At 52.9% G+C, this 12,919-nt stretch overlaps 1 protein-coding gene across 1 annotated transcript; it reads right to left on the bottom strand.

Annotated features, from left to right (window-relative positions):
* Window positions 1–1,889: 1,889 nt before the first annotated feature.
* On the bottom strand, window positions 1,890–10,783 carry Prcd (photoreceptor disc component). The gene is made up of 5 exons (XM_045157894.1): window positions 10,710–10,783; window positions 10,402–10,470; window positions 8,463–8,538; window positions 7,122–7,213; window positions 1,890–2,632 (listed from the first exon to the last, which is right to left on the bottom strand). The coding sequence occupies exons 1-3, from the start codon at window positions 10,781–10,783 to the stop codon at window positions 8,517–8,519; spliced, it is 165 nt and encodes a 54-aa protein (XP_045013829.1). The 3' UTR covers window positions 1,890–2,632; window positions 7,122–7,213; window positions 8,463–8,516.
* Window positions 10,784–12,919: the final 2,136 nt, after the last annotated feature.

Raw genomic sequence — 12,919 nt, forward strand, 5'->3', positions numbered from 1 at the left:
CTCAATCTAGCCCAGGTTGACCTGGAAATCACTATGTAGACTCAGGCTGCCCTCAAATTCATCAATCCTCCTACCTCTGCCTTCTAAGTGCTAGAATTAAAGGCGTACACTACCACGCTTGGCTTTTTAAAAAGTATTTTATTTTTATTTATGAGAAAGAGAGAGAGGGGAAGAGAGAGAATGGGCATGCCAGGGCCTCTAACCACTGCAAACAAACTCGGGAAGCATATGCCACTTTGTGCATCTGGTTTCTGTGGGTTCTAGGGAATTGAACCTGGGTCCTTAGGCTTCATAGGCAAGCACCTTAACTGCTAAGTCATCCCTCCAGCTTTCATTTCTTTTTTCTGTGTGTGCGAGTATTATTCCATTGTCCATATAAATGTTGGCGCTCCTGGTATGGAGCCATTGTTAGAGTGCTACTGTGAACCTTTCCATAAAATCTTTTTATGGACATAGGTTTTTATTCTTCTTCAATTATGTTATGAAATACCACCACACTAATTTCCTAGGTGGCTATATTCCAGGGTTACAAGTACCTCATATATTCACCGTTTTATGGGTTTGTGGTGGCATCTCCTTGTGCTTTTGAGAACTTGGTTGGAGGTCCTAATGGGAGGGCAGCTACTTGTGTGCCCTTGACTGGAGATCTGTTCTCTATTTGAGGAAGGTTGTCTTCTTTAACCAAACACTCAGGTTCGGGAGGGACACACATGGAGCCACGAGGGAGGAAGGGGACAGCAGCCCAGACAGTCAGATCAGCTGATGACAGATGTTGCAGCCAGATCAGCCTCAGAGCCTCATTGTCCTTTTGACTTGCATTCCCCTGATGATGTTTGCAGAGCATTCTTCTATGAGTATTGGTCATAGGTGTATTTTTAGTGAAATAGCTATTAAAACCTTCTCCTCGTCCTTTTTAAAAATTGTTTTACTAAGCCAGGCGTGGTGACCCACGCCTTTAATCCCAGCACCTGGGAAGCAGAGGTAGGAGGATCACTGAGTTCGAGGCCACCCTGAAACTCCAGAGTGAATTCCAGGTCAGCCCGGGCTAGAGCGAGACCCTACCTTGCAAAACAAAAGCAAAAATTATTTTAGTGAATTATAAAATTATAAGTTATCTAAATGTAAAGATTATCTTATTGAGTTGTAGAACATTTGCATATATTTTATTTATTTATTTGTTTGTTTATGGTTTTTCAAGGTAGGATCTCACTCTAGCCCAGGCTGACCTGGAATTCACTCTGGAGTCTCAGTGTGGCCTTGAACTCACAGCAATCCTCCTACCTCTGCCTCCCGAGTGCTGGGATTAAAGGCGTGTGCCACCACACCCGGCTTATATTTTATTCTTTTAAATTATTTTTTCTTCTTTTTTCCTGAATGTATTTTAGACCCAAGTCTTCTCAGATCGTGTGTATGTATGTATGTGGTTCTATGGACCATACCCAGGGCCATGCACATCCCAGGCAGGTAGGCTGTGACTGAGGCACATCCAGACCTTTTTTTTTTTTTTTTTTTAATTTTTATTTATTTATTTGAGAGCGACAGACACAGAGAGAAAGACAGATAGAGGGAGAGAGAGAGAATGGGCACGCCAGGGCTTCCAGCCTCTGCAAACGAACTCCAGACGCGTGCGCCCCCCCTTGTGCATCTGGCTAACGTGGGACCTGGGGAACCGAGCCTCGAACCGGGGTCCTTAGGCTTCACAGGCAAGCACTTAACCGCTAAGCCATCCCTCCAGCCCACATCCAGACCTTTTGTCTTCAGATTCTTGTTTGGCGAATATGTCCTACCATTCTCCAATGTGCAAGTTTGCTTTTTTTTTTTTTTTTCCCTAGGCTTGTTCTAACCCAGGCTGACCTGGAATTCGCTATGTAGTCTCAGGGTGGCCTCAAACTCATGGTGATCTTCTTACCTCTACCTTCCAAGTGCTGGGATTAAAGGCGTGCGCCACCATGACAGGTTTAAATTTTCTTCTCATCAAGTCCAATGGCTTTTATGTTTTCCGAATTCCACTGAAAGGACCTTTCATTCTCTGTTGAATTTCCCTTGATGCTGTTCTAGTACACCATCAAGAACGCCACAACTGTCTCCTCACTGCCTGGATTTCCCCGAGCCACAGGCAGGGGACCACCTCTGGGTAGCCAGGGTCACTGTCCTGTGTGCTGCCTGTTGTCGTGTCTGTTTCTTATGTTTTGCCCAGTTTTCTAGTTGTTTTTGGCAGAAGCCTTTAATCCGTTTTTGTCTCCTGGCATGCAGACACATCCTAAATGTTTGTCATGTGGACAAGTCTTTGTCCTCAACCTCCGGACATAAGCCATTATCATCTCTCTTGATAGGGAAAGTCTGTGGGGCCCTGGAGATCATCTGCTCCATTCCCTTCATTTTCTGGACAGTTTGTTTCCTGGGGAGCTTATTAGTGTTGACATCTGAACGTCAGCCCACGTAGGTTCCACATGTTTACTGAGGGGGGAAACTGAGGTCCCGAGAACAAAAGGTCACGTGGGCAGGCACAGCCAAGCTGGCAGAAGTCAGCTTCCTAGGCCAGGATCAATGCGTGGCTCTCTCAGCACAGGGCAGGTCGGCCTCTCTATCGGCTTCGCCTCGCTCAGTGTGCATTGTAGGCTCCTGGTGCATGCTGGTAAGTAAACATTAAACGAATATGTTAATGTTTGCTATGGCTTGGTTCACATGTCTTCTGCCTGTGCAGATGACTATGTGCATGTCTATGTTCACACAGGGAAAATACTGGCACCTGGCATCCCAGCACAAACACTCAAGAGGCTGTTAAGTAAATCTTCTTGTGCTTGTTTAAGTTTTCTTGGCCACCTCTGGGCTTGATCCCCATGATGGAGCACACATACCCCACCGTACCCCACCGAGGGGTCTGTGGATCCTTAAAGCCGCCTTCCTGGGCTCGGCACCCTGCACTCTCCTCCTGGTGAACACAAATAAATCCAAACAGCCTTCCTTCTCATCCTCCCCCTCTCCAGCTGTCTGCTGGCTGCCATCCTCTCCTCTCCCCGGGGTCCTGCCCCTGGTTGAAAGAGACGACAGAGTGGCAAGTGGCAGTGATGTGAATGATGGCATTGCTGTCTGCCGTCCTGCCAGGAGGCCACCACTTCCTCCCTGAGGGACACTGACAGATCCCTGGGCTGCAGGTTTGTCGCCTCTCTCCTCGGCTGGCAGCAAGGACTGGCCTTTCAGAGCCCAGAGTGTGCCCTGCCCTTGACTGGTAATGTACCTAAAGAGAGGCCCGCGGGAGAACCCCGCAGACACGGCCAGGCAGGTTCGCAGCCCCACACCTTCCTTGTGCCCCTGAAGATAGGTCACACCCTGAATTTCCTCCCTGCCCCCACCTCTAGACTTAGGTCCTGTCGGTGCTAAGATGTCACTGCAAATTTCCCAGGCACAGGTCCTGCCTTTGCTGCTAGCTGTGACCTTGAGCAAATCCTATGAACTTCGCTTTCCTTTTTGGGCAAACAAGGGTGACATCGGTTCCTGTCTCATAACTGAGACGGTGCTCGCGTGTCGAGAAGGCCCTGGGTACGGTGCCTAGCACATAACCAGGGTTTGATCCACGTTAGCCCTTGTTAATAGCATCATCAGCGGCATCAGCATTGTGTTCGTGGGAGCCTCGCGCAAGCACTTTGCTGTTCTCCGCTCTGGGGTTCACAGAGAAGCACTGCGTTCCTCTGGGTCCGGGGCTTGGGCCCCTGCCTGCCTCAAATTGGGCCCTGGGCCTTACCTCCTATAGTCCAATGCAAGCACCTCCACACACACATACCCAGCACACAGTCAGGATGGGGCGGCCACACCCCCAAAGACGGGACGGCAGCTGCTTCCTTGCTCCTCTCCTTTACCTCATTAGTTGGCTGGTCATGTTTCCATCTCCAGAAGAGACTGGCAGCAGTCCCGTGTGTCAGCCACAGAAGTGGCAGACAGCAGCACCTCCCCGCAGTGCCGGCTGCCCTCGGCCACCCTGCAGCTCAGAGCAGCCTGTCCCCTGTCACTCAGGCTCACGCCAGCAGAGAGATTAGCATTCACACAAGGAACGAAGAGCATGGAGCTCTTCCTGGACAGCTGAGGTGGTTTTGGGAACAGGGCCAGTCGGGGAAAGGTGACCAGACTGAGACCTTCCCCCACCCCCCATGAAGGCTGAGACAGTTGTGGACTCACAGAGAGGCCTTCGCCGGATGCGCCCCCAAACCTCCTTCCCTCTGGCGGCCTCCCATTTGCCCATGACCCGGCTGCGGTCTATGTGGAGACACCTAGCAGGAAGGACCACGGGGTGAGGAGGAGAGGAACTCCAGCTGTTCAGGGTCTACCATTGTGGCCGGGTGTGGTGGTGCATGCCTTTAATTCCAGCACTCGAGAGGCAGAGGTAGGAGGATTGCCGTGAGTTCGGGGCCACCCTGAGACTACAGAGTGAATTCCAGGTGTCAGCCTGGGCTAGAGTGAGACCCTACCTCGAAAAAAAGAAAAAAACAGTCTACCATTGTGCAGAACTGTACAGTCCAGAGACTCACACACCAGCCTGCATGCATGGAGCCCTTACTGGGTGTGCTAAGCACTTTCCGCACTCTCGAACTCTCACAGGTTGGGTTTCTGTCTCTGTCTTACAGAGGAGGAAGCGGAGCGCAGAGGACTGCAGCCTACCCAAGGTGACAGAGGAAGGAGCGTGGGGGACTTGAGCTTCACTTGCAGGTGCTGTGATTCTAAAATTTTTTTTTTTTGTTTATTTCTATTTATTTATTTGAGAGCAACAGAGAGAGAAAGAAGGAGAGGGAATGGGTGTGCCAAGGCCTCCAGCCACTGCAAAGGAACTCCAGATGTGTGCACCCCCTTGTGCATCTGGCTAACGTGGGTCCTGGGGAATGGAGCCTCGAACCGGGGTCCTTAGGCTTCACAGGCAAGTGCTTAACCACTAAGCCATCTCTCCAGCCCAAGGCGCTGTGACTCTAGCTGCTTTGCTCTCAGATCCTTGGCTCTTGCTCCATCGGAGCCAACACCTGTGCCAGCGCCGACCCAGCTCTCCCCTTGCCTCTGTCTCTCCAGCTGTCTTCAGCTTCCTCTCTACCAAGCCCCTGACACGCCTGTTCCCATTCCCAATCAGTGGCTCTTTTGGAGGAAATATAAAGGGAAAGGACACAGTTTCTATGGGGAACAATGGCAAGGGCAAGTGACATCCCCTTCGGGCCATGGAAGGGCACCTAGGTCCCAGGAGCCTCCTGTAGGGGGTTCTGGGCTGAGGGAGACAGCGTGTGCAGCAGGAGCTGCAGGCGTGCAGACTGCTCAGAACCCCGGGAGGGGGAGGCCTGGGAAGAAGAGCCGAGCGTGGGGGGGGTGTGTGGGGAAGGTGTAAACACAGTCTGCTCCCTGGGGGAGACAACCCCTCCCTCCAAGCCCACATGGCACCCCAGCTGCCAGGGCCTAGGCAGCCGTGTCCCTCCACTGCCAGCAGCCCCTTGCTCGGTCTCTCCTCCCTTTCGTCTAGAGTGGATCCTTGGAGGAGGTTCAGAGAACTGTGCTGCAGAGAGGCGCTGCCCCGCAGAAGCGTGTCTGGGCCGGGTGCCAACCCTGGTACTGCTCTGCGACCTTGGCCTGGCAACTCCTCCCTCCGACCATTAGAAGGAGGCGGGCAACTTGGAAATGGCAGAGCAGAGACAAAGATGAGGTGACAGGAACGTGGCAAATAGATTGGAAAACGAGCGCAAAGATGGGATCAAGGACACAGACAGGTCTTGGAGCCAGTGCCCTCTGGCCCTCAGCCTGATGATCCTGTCACCAGGAAGGCTCATGCCTCCCAGGAGATAGACAGGCTGACAGGAGCTGAGACAGGTGGCCATGGGCTCATGGCCTGCCAGGTGGGTGCTGTGGGAAGCTCTTCCCCTGGCGCGACCTTCCCTTGTCTCCTCCCTGCCCTAGTTTGAGAGGCTCCCACGGAAGCAGCCCCTCCCTCAGAGTGGGTTCCCGCAGCTGCTGCACGGCTCCCCCTTTCCTCCCTCCAGCTCACAGATGGAGCGGTGCTGGGGCACTTCTGTCTCCAGAACTCCTGCTCGGAAAGTCAGGAAAGGGCTGACCAGACAGGTCTCACCGCTGAGTGGGCCATGGGGGTGCTGGACGGGGAGAATAGATACATGTGTGGGGCGGCGCAGGGGTGCTTTTGAAGGCTAATGGCTGGCAGCAGCTGCCTGCCGAGCCTGAGCCTGGACCTGGGAACAGAAGCAGAGATAAAGCTGCTTTTATCTCTGCTCGGGATCAGGCAGGACTGTGAAGAGACACTTCCAGCCGAGCAGCTGGAAACCAGGGAGGCCTTGGAGTTACTGAGCAGTCAGTGCATTGACAAAAACAAGTCAGGCTTTTCCCTTCCCTCGCTGCTGCCCATTTAGAACACACACACATATACACGCCCCAAGCACATTTGTAGCACAAGCTTCTGCTTGCTCCCATCCAGCTTCAGGCAGTCACAGATCCAGACAGCCTTCCTTACTGATCATTTCAGCCACACAGCCAGGGACAGGGTGAGCTCTAGGGACACTAGGGACTGAGGAGAGACGAATGCTCAGGAAGTGAATGCCGCAAGGGCAAAGTGACACCAACACAACTCTAGGCCACAGGCTAGAGTTTGACAGAATAGCTCCTGCGCTGACAGGCAGCTGACAGAACCCCCTTTCACCAGCTGAGACCTGGGGAATGGGTGAGCCTCAGATCCCCTACTTAAAACCCTGGTGATGCTGGGAACCTCATTTAGCCTCTCCGTGTGCTTAGCTTCACGCAGTCGGTCGTAGTATTGTCTCTGTGCTATGTAAGGACTGAGTGGAGAATGAATGGGAGTCCTCGATGACTAACCCAAGCTGTCATCTGTCCTCTGGTTCTGGAGGCTTCTCCCTCCCTGTGTGCTCCTGCCTCTTGTCTGCGCTGCCGGGCTACCTCACAGTTAAGCTGGGGGATGTTGGAAAGTTCCTCTCTGATCCTTCTCCAGCCGGGCAGTCCCTCAGAACAGAACTCAGAGACATGGCGCTCAGGAGCACTGAGCACCTCTGTTCTTCCTCACGGCCCCAGCAGGCTTTGCTCAGGTGCCCTACAAGTCCAGGCCTCTCCAGGAGCCAAAGGGTAAAGCCTACCTTCTCCACTGCTGCTTCTCCCATTCTTTCTTTTGCAGCTGCTTCTGCCTCTGCAACATCCTCCCAGGCTAAGGGACGAACCAAACCTTGATCTGAAACAAACAGCAAAACCAAGACAGGTCAGCACTCTCTTCTGTGCCCAGCGATAGGTCATAGGTCATGTACCTGAGTGGACATCCCACGGCGCCACCTCTTCCTTAAGAAGTCCTCCCTCAGGTTCTATCTAGGCCATCTCTAAGCCTAGAAAATGTGGCCAGACCTGAATCCAGTAAAACCACAACTAGATGACATCTGCAAAGACCGGACTTCCTTTTTCTTTTCTTTTCTTTTCTTTTTTAATTATTATTTGAGAGGGAGAGAGAATTGGTGTGCCAGGGCCTTAGCCATTGAAATCGAACTCCAGACGCTTGCGCCACCCAGTGGGCACGTGCAACCTTGCATTTGCCTCACCTCTTTTTCATCTGGCTAACGTGGGATCTGGAGAGTAGAACATGGGTTCTTAGGCTTCGCAGGCAGGTGCCCTAACCGCCAAACTATCTCTCCAGCCCTCTTTCTCTTTTTCAAAAATTAAAAAAAATATTGTGTGCATGCAAATGTATGAGGGCATCAGGGTCTCTTTCTACAGCTTCACATGGGTGCTGGGCAGGCTTTGCAGGCAACAGCCTTTCATGGCTGAGCCAAACCCCAGCATTTGGGAGGTTGAGGTAGGAGGATTGCTATGAGTTTGAGGCCAGCCCGGGCTACAGAGTGAGTTCTAGATCAGTCTTGGGGACAGTGAGACCCTAACTTGAAAAATAATAAAGCCAAACCATATAAAACATTACTCTGAATTACTTGCTAGCTTTAAAAAAAAGATTTTTAAAAGTTATAGAATAGAAGAGGGAACATAAGCAAAGTCAATTAAAGGATGACATGAAAATTGGGAAGAGATGAAGTGGAGAGATGGCCACACCATGCAAACTGCCAAACTGAGAGGGGCCGTGGATCTAATGATTTATATATTAATTAGTTTGATTATGCTAACCATTGCACAGTGCATATCATATTGTATAGCTTGAATAAATTCAATTTTTAATTAAAAAAAAGAAAAGAAAAGAAGGAAGGAAGGAAGAAGGAAAGAAAAAAATGTGGTCAGAGCCACACCTGCTTTCCTTCAAATAAGTCCTTGCCCTGTGGCCTGGAGTGTAGCAGGCTCAAGATAGGAACTGAATGAATGACTCCACCTCACCCTTAGAGCTCAAGAGTACTTCCTGTGCCCCTATATGGCTGGACATTGCCTATTTCTACTTCCATGTCTCCAGCCCTGTCCTCTGTCCTCCAGGACTCCTGGCCCTGCCCTACCTGCCTGGGCCGGCAGATTCCAGTCCCTGGAGCTGATCCGAAAGCAGTGAGGGCTTACTTCAGAGAATCTTTCTCCCTGAACAGAGGAAAGCGCCAGAGTTAGAGCCTTGAGTTTCTCCTGTTTTCTCCCACCTCCACTCCCAGCCGTTCATGCCAGTATTACGGACAGGAGTATGTAAGAAACAACTTGAATTTATTACTGTGGAATCTCACCCCTAACCAACCCTCTGTGGCAGTTGCATTAACAATTGGTTCCTCACAGTCAGACCAGGATTTCCAGGTAACTGGGTCCCAAGGAGTTAATAGGCAACTGCTTCCTTCTGGCCAAACCACACCAGGCCAAGCCTGGCCAGATGGTGCCCAGATTTGACCTTTTCCCTCTTGCCAGGAGGTCCAGGTCCATTTTATGTAGATGAGATGGCTGGAAGTCAGATGGTTCCCCCTCCAAATTTGCCCTGTTCCTCAGTATCCTCAACCATTAGCAAGTGATCAAACAGACAAACAAATAAAAATCATGTCGTGAGTCACTGCATGAGAATCTGGAGAGGCATGGAGCGCCCTCAGGCACCAAGTCCCAGGAGCACAGAGCTCAGCTAGCATTGACCAAGTGCTTGAATTTCTCTGTGCCTTTGCCTCAGTCTCACACCCGCTGTCATGAACCCCAGCATGAAAAAAAAAAAAAAAAATTATATAATCTATCCAAAATCTCTCAGGAAGAGGGAGCCAGCTACCCAACCAATCTACATCAAGGAGGGTGAGGGCCAGTCAGCGTGTGAGCACCTCCTACAGGACAGGAAGGACAGCAGGCAGTGTGGTTAGTAGCAGTAATTAGGCACTGCTATGGTGAGCTCAGCCAGCTAGGGAGCCAAGAAGGGTGTCACAGAAGTGCTTGTTTCCCATGGGTGCCCTGGGCTTCCCAGTAGGCCTTCCGATAATCCGAATCTGGGAAAATCCCAGGAGACGGAAGAAGGCGTGGGGATGGCCTCAGGTTCTCTCAGCTCCCACATACATGTACACGTGAGGGTCACGCTGTAGGAAGGCTCCCTGCCCAGAAAGTCCTGGCAGGCCGCAGGCATGTGTGTTGCCTCTGTTGAGCACGCTATAGGAGGCACACCCTCCCACCAATGGGCCCTGGGTCCCAAAGCCCTCAGAAGACATTTTGCCCTTTGTTTCGCTAAGAGTGACAGTTGATTTTCAGGCAGATCTCCCCCGACAAGGAGGTCTGAGAATGTCTGACACCCAGGCACTGAGCAGATACTGGCTAACATTTTGTGTTTTGTTGGGCATACGAGCCCCTGTTCATCACTGGTCACCCAGTGAGTGAAAAGTCCGAAAGTGCCCACAACTTTGCCCTCCACAGGCCACATGGCTTAGCCCAGGAAGAGTTAACTTTCTGGCCACTGGAGACAGCAGCGTCCTGCCCGCAGGAGCTTCCCAGCCAATGACACTCGGTGTTGATGATGTCATAGGCTTCCTGCCACTTCTATTGGGGACTGGACAGCAAATCCTGCTGGAGGTTCCGGCAGTGGAGCCGCTGAGATGGTCGGGGGCCGAGGAAGGAGGAGGGGGAGGGCAGGACAAGGACAGGAGAGCCACACAGAGCTGCTTCTGCCTCCTCCCTCAGCCCCGGTTCCTTCCACAGGGGCCCTTGGGGACTGTCCCCCCATCTCCACACACACACAGCATAGTGCTAGTCCAGGAGAGGGGCTGGAGGCTCCCACTCCCACCTGGTGAAAACAGACATCTGGCCTGCCTACCACACGAGGGCTGACTGGAATGAGGGCCGGGACATGGTGCGCACGCGCGCGCGCGCACACACACACACACACACACACACACACACACACGCACAACCTGCACCCCCTCCCAAGTCACACACACAGCAGCTTTCTTGGTAGCACCCTCCATCCATCCCCCTCACCCCCACCCTTTGCTTCACCTGCCCGAGGACTGGAGATCGGAGTCCGAACAGCTGCCCACAACTGTCCCATTCATTCCGCTGGGCTCCCTGTGGAAGGGAAGAACGGGCAGGATGTGCTGCAGGTAGTGCCCAGTGTGCGCCCTGCCCCTGCCCACCCACAGCCTCGCCACACGGGTGCCACCTAGCACCCCCTGCCTCCTGCTTTGAGAGCAACCCCTCCGGATCTGGCTGGAGATCCAGGCAGCCCCTGTCTGCATTCAGACGGGCTGTAGTCCGCTCTGATAGTCCTTCTCCCACTCCAACCCACAGTCCCATCAGTTCCTCACGGTTGGACCCGGTTGGCACATCGGCGGCGGCAGAGCATGGCCAAGGTGCCGAGCAGGAAGAGCGTGGTGCACATGGCTCAGCTGCCCCATCCCCCCAGGCCGAGGCTGCAGAAGACCACAGGCTGGGGGCCACAGTGGCCCCAGCCCCAGGGCTCACAACCACTGCTTACTGTCTTTCCCCCGAGGCTCCTGCCTGCCAGGGATGGATTAGAAGACTCAAGCTGATTAGTGGGGTCAGCAGCCCGTCCTTGTAAAGAGTGATTAACCTCTCTGGGCCCAAGAGCTCCCCTCCAGTGGCAGTGGCAAGGCAAGCTCTGTTCAGGCTCCAGCTCATGTCCAGGATATAGATTTTGCTACCTGGCCCTTGGCCTCCAGGGGCTGAAAGTCTCAACAAACAGGCTGTCAGTTAAGTGAATTGCTGACAGACAGTGACAATGACTTGGGAGCTGTTGAAGCCACTTGTGGAGCACTGACCACTGCAAGTGTCAAAGCGTCAGAGAGGACCTGGGGCCTCTATCCCAGCTACTTGGGAGGCTGAGGCAGGAGGATTACAAGCTCAAGGCCTGCCTGAGTAACTTAGACCCTGTGTCAAATAAAAAGTAAAAAGAGGGCTGAAGATATGCCTCAGGGAGAGAGAGAGGGAGGGAGAGAGGAAGAGAGGTATGCCACATGAGGCATCTGAACTTCTCAGTGCTGGGAGGACAGGCCTCTGAAGACTGGGGTGGGGAGGCTGCTGACAGGCGACATGGAGCCCCTTTCCTTGCGTGACTCCAAGTAGAATGGAACTGCAGACCACGAAGCCAGAAAGGAGCAGAGCAGAAGCAGAGCCGGCTCAGCCGCTCCCTCTCCACAGTCCTCTCAGAACTTTCCTCATTACACACCCTCTTCAGTAAGAGGCAGGGTTTCAATGTGCACTCACAGAATAGATATGAATTATAAATCATATCTTATATAACTGCCTTATATAATTTAGATATAAATTAGAAACTTATCAATTGTGTACCAGACGACTGAGTTTTCCTGCACTATAGGACATACAGTTTGCGAAGGAGCAGATGAAAATCAATAGAAATGAGGCTCCTCTTTCTTTCTACAACCCAGGTGCACCTCCCGGGCTGTGGGTTGGGAGTTTCCTCCTCAGCTGTGGGAAGTGAAGTGATAAGGGGAGCAAGAGCTAGCCACGGCAGGGCTGGGACATGCACGGAGAATGCTGTAACCTCCAGTCCCTCCAAGACCCACAGAAGGCATTCAGATAAGAGGCCCCCTACCCAGGGGCCCCCGGTCCTATCAGGCCCACCAATCCTGAAATCAAGGGAAAGTCGCCCCACCAGACAACCTGGCCCCATGCAGGTTCTCACTGTCCCCCATGGCTCTGGTCCTCAATCAGATTTTATTTATTTTGAGGTAGGGTCGTACTGTAGCCCAGGCTGACCTGGAACTCTGTCACCCCAGGCTGGCCTCAACGCACACACTGCGATCCTCCTACCTCTGCCTCCCATGTGCTGGGATTAAAGGTGTGCAGCCACCCAACCTGCTTGAAATCAGATATTAAATAGGATCCACCCCTTGTGGATGCCTGGGACAATGGGACGCCAAGTCAAGCAGGATAGGTGTGAACCTAGCGACTAGGGAGAACCAGAGATGTCCTAAGTACACCGTGGCACCTGTGTCAGATACTGCAGGCCTTCTGTGGCCTCAGGCTTGCCTGGTCACCCCACCGCCAATGGGGCCTTTGGTCTTTACTTCTAACCCAATCTCGAGTCTCCCTGAGCAGCGCAACAGGATGAAGGATTTGTCTTCCTCACCCCCAAAGTTGGGGTCTTTATAGTCACCGAGAATGTTTCTACTGTCCTGTGACTGCCTTTGAGACTTGCATCTTCCCGCGTCTTCTCTGTCACACACGACTGCCTCTTCGCGGGACTTTATCCTGCAAAAACCCCGGGGGCCAGAAGTCGGGACAGTGCCTGGCTCTTGCTTGCCTGTGTCATTAATTGCCCGCGCAGGGGCACGTTGGTGGGCAGAAACCGGGGTTGCTCCAGCTCCCGAGGCTGGAGGTGTGCGCGGGTTCAGGGAGCTGGAGCGTCAGGTGACCCCAAGTCCTCCACCTGACAGAGCCTGGGGGTGGGGTGGTCCCGGGTGCTGGGAATGACGCTCCAACGGGAGCCCAGCTCTGTCCGCCGCGGGGCTCCAGTTTGTCCCCTCCGGCAGGA

Source organism: Jaculus jaculus, chromosome 9 (genome assembly GCF_020740685.1).
Source record: "Jaculus jaculus isolate mJacJac1 chromosome 9, mJacJac1.mat.Y.cur, whole genome shotgun sequence".
NCBI classification, from domain to species: domain Eukaryota; kingdom Metazoa; phylum Chordata; class Mammalia; order Rodentia; family Dipodidae; genus Jaculus; species Jaculus jaculus.

Bases quoted from the DNA above. Each gene is read 5' to 3' on its own strand.
- Prcd (XM_045157894.1), bottom strand. From the start codon at position 10,783: ATGTGCACCACGCTCTTCCTGCTCGGCACCTTGGCCATGCTCTGCCGC. The intron at 10,471-10,709 runs GTGAGGAACTGA...TCCCTTCCACAG, and splicing joins TGTGCCAACCGGGTCCAACC to GGAGCCCAGCGGAATGAATG. The intron at 8,539-10,401 runs GTGAAGCAAAGG...TCCTCTGTTCAG, and splicing joins GATCTCCAGTCCTCGGGCAG to GGAGAAAGATTCTCTGAAGT.